Raw genomic sequence first — 12,249 nt, forward strand, 5'->3', positions numbered from 1 at the left:
TAAATTTTAGATCTGTACCATATTCACTCACAGGTAAAATGAACTTCAACTTCTACGAGTTAGTAGACTAAGACAAGCGAAATAATAACACATAACCTTTCTATAATATGAGCTTAAATTATGAATTTACAAATTTTGCTTTACTAACCAAAAACTTAAGCACTTCCATGTATGGATTTGAATACCTTCCACACAATGCATTCATAAATTTCCTAAAATCGAACCCAACATCTAGTACATTTAGCCATGCAATCACCTTTGCAGTCCACATTATACCCTAAAACCTTGGGATTGCGAAGAAGGAGATTTCTGAGTATTTTTCCTTTGATTCCCCATTCCCTCTCCAATGTCTCAACATTGACCTTCAATTCTTCATTAAGACAACACCCCAGCAGCTCAGGAAACTTCTTTAGTATCTTATGGATATCATCATCAGAAAGGCTTAAACTCTTCAAGTAATCTAACATCTCTTTAATTGAAACAGACTGAGGAGTTTCTTTCCTTCGTTCTTCGCCCCAATAAGGTGAGTGAATCCAGCCAAAAGCTTTCTTGAGTATCAGATCAGCTTCTTCTACAGTAAAATTCAAGGCAGAGAGTGATTGTTTACTTTCTTCCCAAATATTACTATCCTCGTCTTCTTGTATAGTGGTCTGTGGTTGATTAGTTGCTAGTGGTTTGTATGCTTTAATTGAAAAGTTACAACTAAGAAAACTTTTCTTCAAAGGAAGTTTGATACGAGCTGTAATTCTATATGATGGATTCAGTTGAAGTAGAATCAAATTTGCCGAAGTAGATGAAACATTAGTCTGTTAAGGCAAAGTGCAAAACTGAAGTTAAAGAAGCGACAGGACTTTATCATTTTCAAATGTAATCTGCCAGACCAAAAAAAACTCTAAATGCTAAATGTTATAATTAATTCAAGTACAGTAATTTTGTAGGAATCTAAGGAAAAACCTGATCTTAATTGTTGAACAAGCTCATTAATGAAGGTAAGAGGAGGTAGAATATTAACGGGCATTTACATACAAACCACCCAATTTATATGTATTTACATATCATACACCTAAACTTCGATTTTTACATTAATATCACCCAAAACTTTCATATCACATCAAAAATACCATCATTTTACCTTTTAAAAAAAATGAAATATACCTTTTCATCCATAGGAAAGGTGGTACATACGTAAAAATTGGAGTTTAGGTGTTAGATATGTAAATACATAGGAATTGAGTGGTATGTATGTAAATCTTCCAAATCTTAAATACGGGGAAAAAAAAATCGTTTGACTAGTGAAGTATAATAAAACAAACAGCTTGTATGGTAAAAGCATATTGCCATTTCAATATATTGTATTCTTTAAATAGATAGAAAGAACCTTTGTCGCAGAGACTTACAGAAGAAAAGAAGCATAGTGATGCAGTTTGACATGTAAAAGGCAGTGGCAACAAATTGACCAGCATTCCTATTCAACAAAATGCGAAATAGACAACCAAATCAATGTGATTATGATAAAAATAAAAATAAAACATTTATTTCCTATCCTTTCTCTTTTATAATTATTAAAAATAAAACATTTATTTCCTATCCTTTCTCTTTTATAATTAGACTCATACAATAATATATGAATGAGACCTCAAAAGAAAGATATGGATGCGTGAACTTATATTTTAGAGAAGCAAAAAAACAGCATATCTAACTTAGAACTATTCCGATTTCGGCGACTCAATCCTATTAACAAATCAACACCATGGGTTACTGTTAAGAAAAACATTACCAGTTTTTGGTCCAAAATGATCAAGTATATCAACCCTCATATAGAACTGGGTAAGTATAGAATAGTTGGATCACATCAATAAAATTCAAGAGGTGCTTAAACAATTTTTATTTTGTTTTATTGCTCTCAATTGAGTTATTTGCTGGAGCCATCCTTATTTTTTTTAAAACATGTAGATATCATCATTGCAACCCACGTTTATCTCATGAATTGGCTTCTCCAACTAAGCTATATTTTGAAATTTTTAACGTGAACCGTTAAAAGTCAGCTCATGAGTGAGTATTGATCATGGCTCACAACAACTTCAATTTGCATTCTGACCTTGAATAATTAGAAAAGAAATTTGTTTCTGATGATTTGAAAATTGATGTAATTTTAAGGTGATTCTGGCATAAGGCAGATTGTTCTCGTGGCTTGTACTCTCTCACAAACAACAATGAAAATGGTCATGAGAATTATCTCAAATGCGTCAACAACATCAGCATAAAACATAGTTCCATTGACAAACCAACTAACCATTTACAAGGGAATCACCTAACATTTACATATTATCCATAAAAGTTAATGGTATTGAAGCAAAAGATAAGCACAACTTTTATTTTTACAAACAAAATAACCTTCAAAATTTTATATTGAATGCCAGCTAATCAAATAATGTAGTCCTTCAAAAGGATTTCTCAAGGTACTTCCTTATGTTTATCTCAATTATATATGTACCCAAGGTAAATTCAAAGATAAAATACTGTTTTCCAATGTTTCATATCATAAAGTTTAACATGAACAAAATAATAAATAACTAAGTAATGAAAATACAACCCAGACATGCTTCTTATCTCAAAATCAAACATTGTGACCCTAAGCAATCTTAGAAATGAATAAAATTGGCATCAAGGAAAGCCCCATATCGGATAACTAAAAATTCATTTTCTTGGGTTTTCCATCAAAACAAATGGGGCATCCAAAGAAATGCTTTACATAAAGAGTGGACATAGCACTACCTCTGAAGAACTAAAAATGGATTTAAGGCTTATTTGGTTTCTGGTAGATGAAGGAAATGAATTAGAAAGTGAGAAATTTATTTTAACTCATTTTAAAGGGAATCTTCATAGTACTTGTGATGTTTGAAACCAATACTTATGATAATTACATCGAACTAAAACATGGATTTAACGGATTTCAAATATTTCCAAAACACGATTTACAAATTATAGTAACCAAATCAATCCTTAGAATCAACAATGGCCAAAGTCCATTCAATAACAATCAAACAAGATAAAAATTGCAATAACAAGACCTACTCCTTTGAAGTAGGATTATCTACTGATCATTCTGTTAATAACAATGGTTGGGGAATTAAAGAAGGAATAAACATCACCTTGGAAGGGCTTAAAGAATCTTAGTGAACTCAAGCAAGGGTTTAAAAAATCAATACAAAAAACTCAATTAGTTGGTTCGATTTGGCCCTTGCCTCGTGGATGCTAGATATTTTATAGATAGTGCTAATTCCAACTAAAAACCAAAGGTTCAAAATTTTCACTCAGCCCTTAAATTTCCATGAATTTGCGTATATTCAACCATGTTAGAACACCTCATCATGGTCCGAAAATGAAAATTTATTTACATTTGCCAAATATTATCTTATGCTAACCTGTCATAAATTTAATAATTTGGTTTAATTAGATGTTTTTAAAAACCTAAATAATTGTGTGCTACGCATGTTAACATAGCTACTGCATTCCAGATATAATTACAAATAAAATAAAGTGGGAAATTTGCACCTGATGATATCATATGAAGATCTAGCATGCGGTTGCGTGAATGTGGCTTTTTTTCGCAGTGGCTGTGCCAGAAAGTAGCGAAACAATCTAGCCCGGGTGGAGGTGGAGATGGAGACCTGATTATCTTGGCTGCTAGAAGAACTTGGTTAGAAAGACCGCCCCCAATTGTAGCGATGGAGGCGTGTGATTTCTACCGGAGAGGGGAGTTCAGCAGCTTTGCGCCGTGCGAAAGTAAATAGGGCAGAATGGGGATCTCAGGCTAGGGATTGCGCGAAACAGTAAGAAAGAAGGGACCCCGGTTAGGGGGATATGCGTACTGGATGGATAGTTTTTGTAACCGGGGAAGAGGGGAGTGGACTCGCGGCACTGGGGATCCTCAGGCAAGTTGCACGAACGACAGAGGAAAGGAGGCGGTGGTAGTTGACATGAGCCGGAGAAGGAGGATGCAGGTGAGTGATTTTCTGCTGGGCCTTGCTGGTTCGTTCAGGGTTTCGGGAACGAACAGAGAAGAAGAATGCAGTTCAAGGAGGCCTGATGGGACAAAAGATGGTGAGGATGATACGTAGTCCTACAATATCTGCAAATGCTAATTTCTGAAATTTGAAATAATTAGAAAAAAAGTGACCATACATGAATGGACATTGGCATGAGAAAATATTACCTCTCATTAATCGGATTTGTGGAGGACACCATGGATCACATCTATCGTGTGTTTGACGATATGGTGTGATTCACATCATCATTATATATGATAATTTGTTTGGGCGCAGAGTAAATAGGTATTTGAATTATATACATTGGATATTCAGAGATTTTTTTAATTCTTGTAAATTAATACAAAAATTTATTTTATCTTTCCTAAAGGTCTATATAGAATAAAATAAAAATAATATATTTTAATTACCTTAAGAAATATTGTTTTTTTTTTGTTTTTGTTTATTAATTGTATATCCTATGATTTTTTTTTAAGTTTACATATTTAGCATTTATATCATCAGATTTATTTATATAAAATTTTATAATAATATTAAAATATACACATGATAAAATATATTTTTATTGTCATAACTTATATTTTTTATGCAATTTTAAATTTAGAGAGATATATAAACAAATATAGAAATTTGACTTAAACATAAGTGAATTAATAATTCATATATTATTCTCCAATAAAATATTACTAGGTTCAAGCATCATAGAGGGAAATATTAAATTTAAAAAATGAATAAAAACTCTCAATTTTGAAGCTTTGGTTTAAGACATAGCATTGTTATTTCACATAAACCTCTTTACATATAGAAATGAACAAAATATACTCCATTCAATTTGTAAAAGAAGAATAAAATGAATAAGACAAATTATGCAAAACAATCCATTGAAGTTCCTTCCATTCCCAAAAATAATATTTGGTGGCAATGAAGCCGAGCCTACTGGCTACTAAAAACTTCCATGGTAGTTGAATTACACGATATAATGAGAGTTTCTTAAGGTTGTGCCTCTAGGAACTTGGGTGGCTAACTCCTGTTGGGCATTGATGTGGCCTTGCTAGTTGAAGGTGATCTCCTCATCAGTCTTACTGACATCAACAAATGCAAGACTCCAACTTTTGAAACCAATATAGTTAAACCTTGCACAAAATATTTTAGGGTTCCTCAAAAGAATCTCATTGAGTTGAACATAAGCTCACTGAAGTATGAAAATATGCACGACAGGAATTGTGATCAAGAAAATTCCTCTGTGCTAGTTAAGTGCTCATGACGATGGCTTGAAATTCTTTTCTTGAATGAAATTGCTGCAAAAGAGCCATCAAGTGTCTGCCCATGGATAGATCTTTAAAATCAGAAGTGAGTGATTGGTGTTTGGTTCAGTTGAGCCCTTAAGGGGATATAATTAAGGTAGGAAATAATAATTGGGTTAACGACCAACAAAACACTTAAGGCAACTAAAACAATCAAGATGGAAACTTCCCTAATCCTAGACCTAATTACCTTCATGGAATCACTTCTAAAAATCAATTTAAAGAAAATAAGCTATCTTTGAAAGAGTCAGCGTTGCAGATGAGAAATCAGTTATAAAGTCAAGCTGCAACCATTGGAATATTGAAACATAATTAGAACAATTAGCTAACTTAATGAGTAATAGACCCTAAGGGACCTTGCCCAACAACACCGAAGTGAATCAAAAAAAAAAAAAAAGAGGCAGAGCAATACAAAGTTATTAAGATTAAGAGTGAGAAGGACCTAGGAGATGTGAGTAGAGAAAATAAAATGAATTAGAGAACTTCTGAACCTGGACTTATCTCCAAATCCCAGAAAGATCCAATTGACTTAGTCATCCTATAAAAGTTAAAGGAAAAAGGGAAAATGACTATGAAACATTTGAAAATACCACCACTACCATATCCCCAATAACTTTTAAAATATAAGCAATTTTATCATTTTTAGATGATTTCAAGAAGCACACAATTAATATCTCATTTACGGAAGCTCATGAATAAATAGATGCCTATTTAGCTTAAATCTTTGAATATATATTAAATAAAAAAATTTAAATTTGAAAAATTTTAAACTGTGGCACTAAGTGAGAAATATAATGTTATTATCAACAAAAACTACTTTAGAAGTTTAATGATCTTGGTTAGTTTTATTATTCCTTGCACTATATGAGATATATTTTTTTTGAAAAACTTTACATAACATAAGATATAGCATCAACCTTATGCCCTTGTATATATTTAGGAAATTGGGACTATGAGAGGTGAAATCAATTACTATTTTCTTGTAATTAGTTAGTTGATCTTTAAATTTTTCTAGAGATATGGTAGAATATGTTGTTGTGAAAGTAAATAAGTTCATCTTCCCAATTGATTTTATTATATTACATATGAAGATGAAAAAGAGACACTTATCATCCTAGAGATACCATTTTTAGCAACATGGAGGCTTTGATTAATGTTCAAAAAAGAGAATTGGCTAAGAGGATTCAAGCTTAAGGAATCATTTTTAATGTATTAAAATATATAATATTATATAATGACCTTAGAGATCTAAAAACCTAAAAAAAAAGTAAGAATTTACGTCGTGCTAGATGAAACTACCTCATCATGCTAGGGGTTTATGCTATTTCAGACTAGGAAAAAGTTAGTTAAGGATCATCATGAGTAGGGAGATCATTTCAAGAAGAAAATATTACTACTCATTAATGTCACTTCTTTAGGTATCCCTCTCTCTCTCTTCAAACTTACAGAATATTTCTTGTGTGTGGTTTCACAGATAAATCATGGCTCAACAATACATACACTCACTATTTTTTAATGGTTTTACAGTCAGATCCCCTTTTTTGTATTTCCTTTTTCTTTAGCTACTTAATCATGCCCGATATATTTTTAAGAGAAAATTACATGTAAAACATGTCCAATTTAACTATTTATAGAACTTTTCCATTCATTCTTGTTTGAAATTCTAATCCAAATAATGAAACCATAACGAACCCCAATCCATTTATTTTCATTGAGAAGATTTCCAAAAAAATATTTGATCAAGGCAAGAGCAAATGTTTTAGTTGGATTACTTAAAAAAGATACCTGGTTCTCACGAACGGCCAATGAGCCAAATGGCGCCACGACATGCTCTCGTACGCCAAACACGTCCACCAGCATTTATTGATCCAAATTAGCTGCCATTAGGCAACAATGATTTACATATTGATCCAAATAAATTTTAACTTTATAGAATAATATTTTTAAAGGTCTGTTTCCATACATACCACCAAAATCTATTAAAAAAAGGTCTGTTTACATACATACCACCCAATAAAAAGATCCCATCATACAGTCGCCACACTAGACGTGACATTTGTTCCTTTATAGGAGGGCCGGGCAAAGAAATTAAAGCGTATATATTTCAGTTTTGTTACTTGCAACATATAAGTATGGAAGATTTACATACAAGCCACTCAATTTTTTTGCATTTACAAATATTATATCTTAACTTCAGTTTTTAAATAGATGTCAAGTTGTCAACTTACCAATTGTTGTGCGCGGGAAGATCAGTGGATCGGGATACATATTCCTGAATAGTCTAGAGCACGATACATACTTATTCATCTAGGTGTATATATAGATATACCTCCCTCACTTTTTTGAGATTGATAAAAAAGAGATGTACGGTCAATAAAAAAACTCTCGCCTTTTTTTCTTCCACAACAAAAAAAAACTCGAGCAAACAGAATTGAGTAGCGGATTCAGAATCAGAATTGTCCGTATATTAATTAATTAATATTTCAGTATTGTACAAAAATTAATATATAGATAATAAAAAAATTGCTCCACGAGCTAGCAAAACTTTTTAAGTGGAAAACTTTGAAAAAGAACAAAAATCAAGGGGTCAAGCCAAGTTAAAGTAGTCCACTATGTAATTATAGGTATATACGCGCACTTTACCTCTCAATTAGGGAAGATGAAATAACAAAGTTGATATACAATAATAATTTAGTGATAATAGGCGTAATCGAGCTTTAGTTTTTGGTGATAACAACGATAGTGGCAGTAGGCCTTTTAGAGGTAGTTCAGGGTGAGGTAGATCAGCCTTTATTTTGGGTTGTGTGTAGAAGTCGGCAACATGGTTTTGGGTCAGATGGAGTGCTCATGAGGCTAGGTTGAGCACAATAGCATACTAAGGTGTACTAAGGTATGCTGGGTTAAGCTCAGCTGAGCGCTTCATGGGTTAAATCAAGCTAAGAATGGGCCATAGGTTTAAATTAGGTATGCTCCCAAGGTAGTTGGGCATGAGCTCTAAAATGCACATAAGCTGGCTAGTTAGTGCCCTAGAGTGTTCTTGAAGTACACTAGAGTAGAGTAACCTTGGTCAACCAGAAGATGACATGGAAAATTCATGGGTAGAGTAAGACGGAAGTTTAAAGTTGAGAGGAGTCACAATATTTAATGCAAGATGAAGACATTAACAATGACGTCAGTAGTGGTCACAATCAAGTCTTTTCTTTTTTTTTTTTTTTTTTTGGATGCCTTCTAATTGCCTGTATGTTTAAAAATGAAAACACGATGCTAACTACTAGTTGCTCACTTTATTGCATGATATATTGAAAAGCTTATATTACATAAAATCATTAAGTGCCCCTCTAATTGATACTCTAGCAGATCTTAAACGATCAATGATTTTATATGAGGATTATAATCGCATCTTTCAACAAAGTTGAAAATATAGATTTTAGAACAAATAATAATAATTTTACCATCAAGAGTTAGTTCACAATCTCTACAATCCCGATAACAAAGGATGTTTGTCTCCAATATCCATGGCATTTTATGACAAAAGATAAGAGGGGCACTTACATACATACCACCAATCCTTATGTATGTACAGAACACCGTAGTTGATTGCTACGAAGGCAGTGGCCCGCCATAAATGTTTTAAACATGGGTGTAATAGCAATAGTTGGGTACATAGATTGTAGTTGAAAGTTTAAGTAGTATCAGTTGGCCACCTACGACATAGTTGGATGTTGTAATGATATCATTTGGTCATATAGGCTGTAGTGATGAGTTGCAATAACATTAATTGGTCAATGAGAGTGTAGTTGGAAGCTGCAAGAGCAGTGAGTCACATAGGTCTAGCATGAGTTGGCCATTGAAATCGTTGTTAGAGGTTTTAATAACAACTGTTGGTCACGTAGGTCATAAAGGGGGAGCCACAATGACATCAGTTAGCCACTCTACTATAATTGGAAGCTGCATGAGCAATGAGCCACAAAGGTCGTAGCTGGTCGCATAAGCTGTAGGGATGTGTTGTAATAACATCAATTGAGGAGTTGTGATAGCATCAGTTAGCAACCGAGATTGTAGATGAAGTCTTTAATAACAACAGTTCGTCACGTAGTCCATGGTGGGGAGCTGCAATAACATCAGTTGGCCACTTAGGCTATATGAAGCTGTATAAGTAGTGAGCCACATAGGTCATAATTGATTGTGTAAGACATAGTGGGGAGCTATAATAACATCAATTGGTAGCTGAAGTCGTAGTTGGAAGTTCAAAATGCAATGAGCCACATTGGTTGTAGTTGGTCACATATATACATATAACTACTTTGATGATATTGGAACTGAGTAATCTTAGACTTGTTAGATTTGTCTCACCGAGATGCTCGATTTGACTATAAATTTTCTAGATTTTAAACTCATTTAACATTCCAATTAACCACTCAAAGCTTCTAAAAGTGGTGGGATGACTTGATTTGTGTCTCATTTGATTCATATTTGACAGTTTTGGTATCATTGGTTCGCCTCGTTGAGCTGGTCTGCTTGACTGTATGCTTGTTGAAAATGAGGTTCTTGATGATTTTTAATTTGACTTTGAATGTTTCTTGCTCAATATATATATATATCGAGATTCATGTCATGTCTCAATATTCATGTCAAATGATAACAATATGCTCATTAAGTATCACGAAAAATAAAAAGCTGTATTTTAGTTAAAATTTTAAAATAATGATATTTTTGATATGACATAAAAAATTTAAGCAGTGAAAATGTCAATAAAAAAATTTAAACAATAAAATATAAAATATGAATTCATAGTAATGTAGGCCCACATATGATGGTGATATCCGAGTACTTTTTTTTCCCTCAAATAAATAAAAGAGTTCTCTGTCAAGTTGATGTAGCGTGCACTAGCTGATTAACGAAGTAGGGATAGTAGGAATTATAATGTATAAATGCAGATCTTCTATGACAAAAACAGAATTATTAAATTATGGGAAAATTTAGGTACATATCAAATATTTTTAGGTATTATGTTCTCTAACACTTAAAGTTTAGTTATAATTATAATATTTTGGTGTTATTCCTAAAAGTATTGTTAAATCCAAATGTACTCGGAAAACACACCCAAAAAATAGAACTTCCTACTAGAAAGTGATTAGGGAGAGATAGATAATAGTAGATGACAGTTAAAAAAAGAGTGTCAGACCTCTATTTATAGACTAGGATCCTAACATTACAAAAGTACATATTAGTCTTATAATCATTAACTTTTCAAATGGACTTTTGGTGATTACAGAGTTATTTGCATATAATAAGATCAGGACTAATACAATAGATGAGGGTTGTCGATTGTCTGGTAAGTCTTGATTCGATCGATATCTAGTATGAAAAAGTGCTCTACGTCGATTGTTCTGAAGGCTTATTACCGCCATGCGAAAGGTACTCTTGGCTCATTCTGTCTATCATTCAAACAATACGCTTTTCTTACCAATATTCAGCCAAAAAATGATCATTGAAGGCTATGTTTGATCATCTGCATCTTCTTCCCGAGCTGTTTATCTGCTTTGAGATTCATGTTGACACATTTTTATATGTACAACCATGTATTTCATTTAAGAAAATAATGATAATAATCTAATTGATGTGATGTTAAATATTTGAGTAGATTTATGTAAATATCAATGTTTAGATGTTAGATATTATACATAAAAAAATATGTTAGCAACAATCTTTAGAAAATTTAACATGCCAAAAGATAAAGAAGTACGACTAGGGGCCCACAGAAGGAAGCCCAAAAGTTCAATTATTAGAAGTTTAAAGGACTTAATTGACCAAATGCAGCTCCCTTAGATTGGGACCCGAAGCCACCTGATGCGGGCCATTCGAACCAAAAACCAATATATATTAAGCTAAGAGAAGGCATCGACCCAACTCTCGCCCGTTCAATGCCAGCCATCTCATAATAGCTTTCCAGACTCTTCATCAGAAATTTGAGGATTTTATTAGGATATACTCCACAAACAACCACAAAAACATTTCATCAAATACGATGATTCACCTTCTGTCCAAAAGTCTAGTCTCATAATGAGGACAAATGCTTCTGATCCAAGAGTCGATAGTCAACATCTTGAGCAAAGCAACCGATCGATAGACTTAAGCCGATTAAGAGTCAAACGACAACCCTAAATCAATATAGGATAATGAACGAGCCTTGCCGAATAAAGGCCACTTATCTCAACCAATCGACTAATAGAGTAGCCAAACCACGTTGTCATTTATGTAAATACCTAAAATACTTGGTAACACTCCCATAAAAACAGGGGGTAAAGCATGTAACTCTATACTCTGTACCCCCTATTCTATAAATAGCAGGATAATTTCTTGAATAAGGGCGAATCGAAAATCTATTATACTATTCATTATTGTTCACACAGACATTTTTTTTTTCTCTTCTGTTTTATGTTCTATTTCTTGGGATTCAGATGCAACAAATATGTGAAGATATCAGAATTATGTGGTATTTATGTAAATGCCCCTAAATTATGATATCTTACAAATCATAAACTCCTTGTTTTTTTTGCAATTTTCATTCTCTTAGATAAAACCCCAAAAACAAAACTCCACCTAGAAGACAATTTAATTCTCCAATACAATAACAAACTGAATTATATCCAAGACCATAAAAATTAATTACATATATAAACCAAATCACGTTTTTACAAATAAAATAAAGTGAAAGGCGAAAAAAAATATAAAATCAAACCAACCGCCTGCACGACAAAACTTACTGCAGAAGTTTCAGATCTTCCACTTGATCAACGACAATGGCAGAAAACATATTGTTTCTCCAACTAAAACTAAAATTGGGGTAGAAGGAATAAGAGTTTCGAATTGTATTGTCCAAAATAGTACAGAAA

The 12,249-nt window shown here is 32.9% G+C and overlaps 1 protein-coding gene across 1 annotated transcript; it reads right to left on the reverse strand.

Annotated features, from left to right (window-relative positions):
• On the reverse strand, positions 1–4,117 carry LOC110031234. Its single transcript, XM_020734348.1, has 3 exons — positions 3,556–4,117; positions 1,398–1,465; positions 1–806 (listed from the first exon to the last, which is right to left on the reverse strand). Exons 1-3 carry the CDS (start codon positions 3,581–3,583, stop codon positions 213–215), a joined length of 690 nt encoding a protein of 229 aa, XP_020590007.1. The 5' UTR covers positions 3,584–4,117; the 3' UTR covers positions 1–212.
• Positions 4,118–12,249: the final 8,132 nt, after the last annotated feature.

This window comes from Phalaenopsis equestris, unplaced genomic scaffold, assembly GCF_001263595.1.
Source record: "Phalaenopsis equestris unplaced genomic scaffold, ASM126359v1 Scaffold000002, whole genome shotgun sequence".
NCBI classification, from domain to species: domain Eukaryota; kingdom Viridiplantae; phylum Streptophyta; class Magnoliopsida; order Asparagales; family Orchidaceae; genus Phalaenopsis; species Phalaenopsis equestris.

What these genes read in the sequence shown, in the direction of transcription:
- LOC110031234 (XM_020734348.1), bottom strand. Translation starts at nt 3,583, where the DNA reads ATGCTAGATCTTCATATGATATCATCAG. An exon ending in TCTTCATATGATATCATCAG is followed by an intron (nt 1,466 to 3,555) that starts GTGCAAATTTCC and finishes TTTGTTGAATAG; the next exon opens with GAATGCTGGTCAATTTGTTG. An exon ending in CACTATGCTTCTTTTCTTCT is followed by an intron (nt 807 to 1,397) that starts GTAAGTCTCTGC and finishes TTGCCTTAACAG; the next exon opens with ACTAATGTTTCATCTACTTC.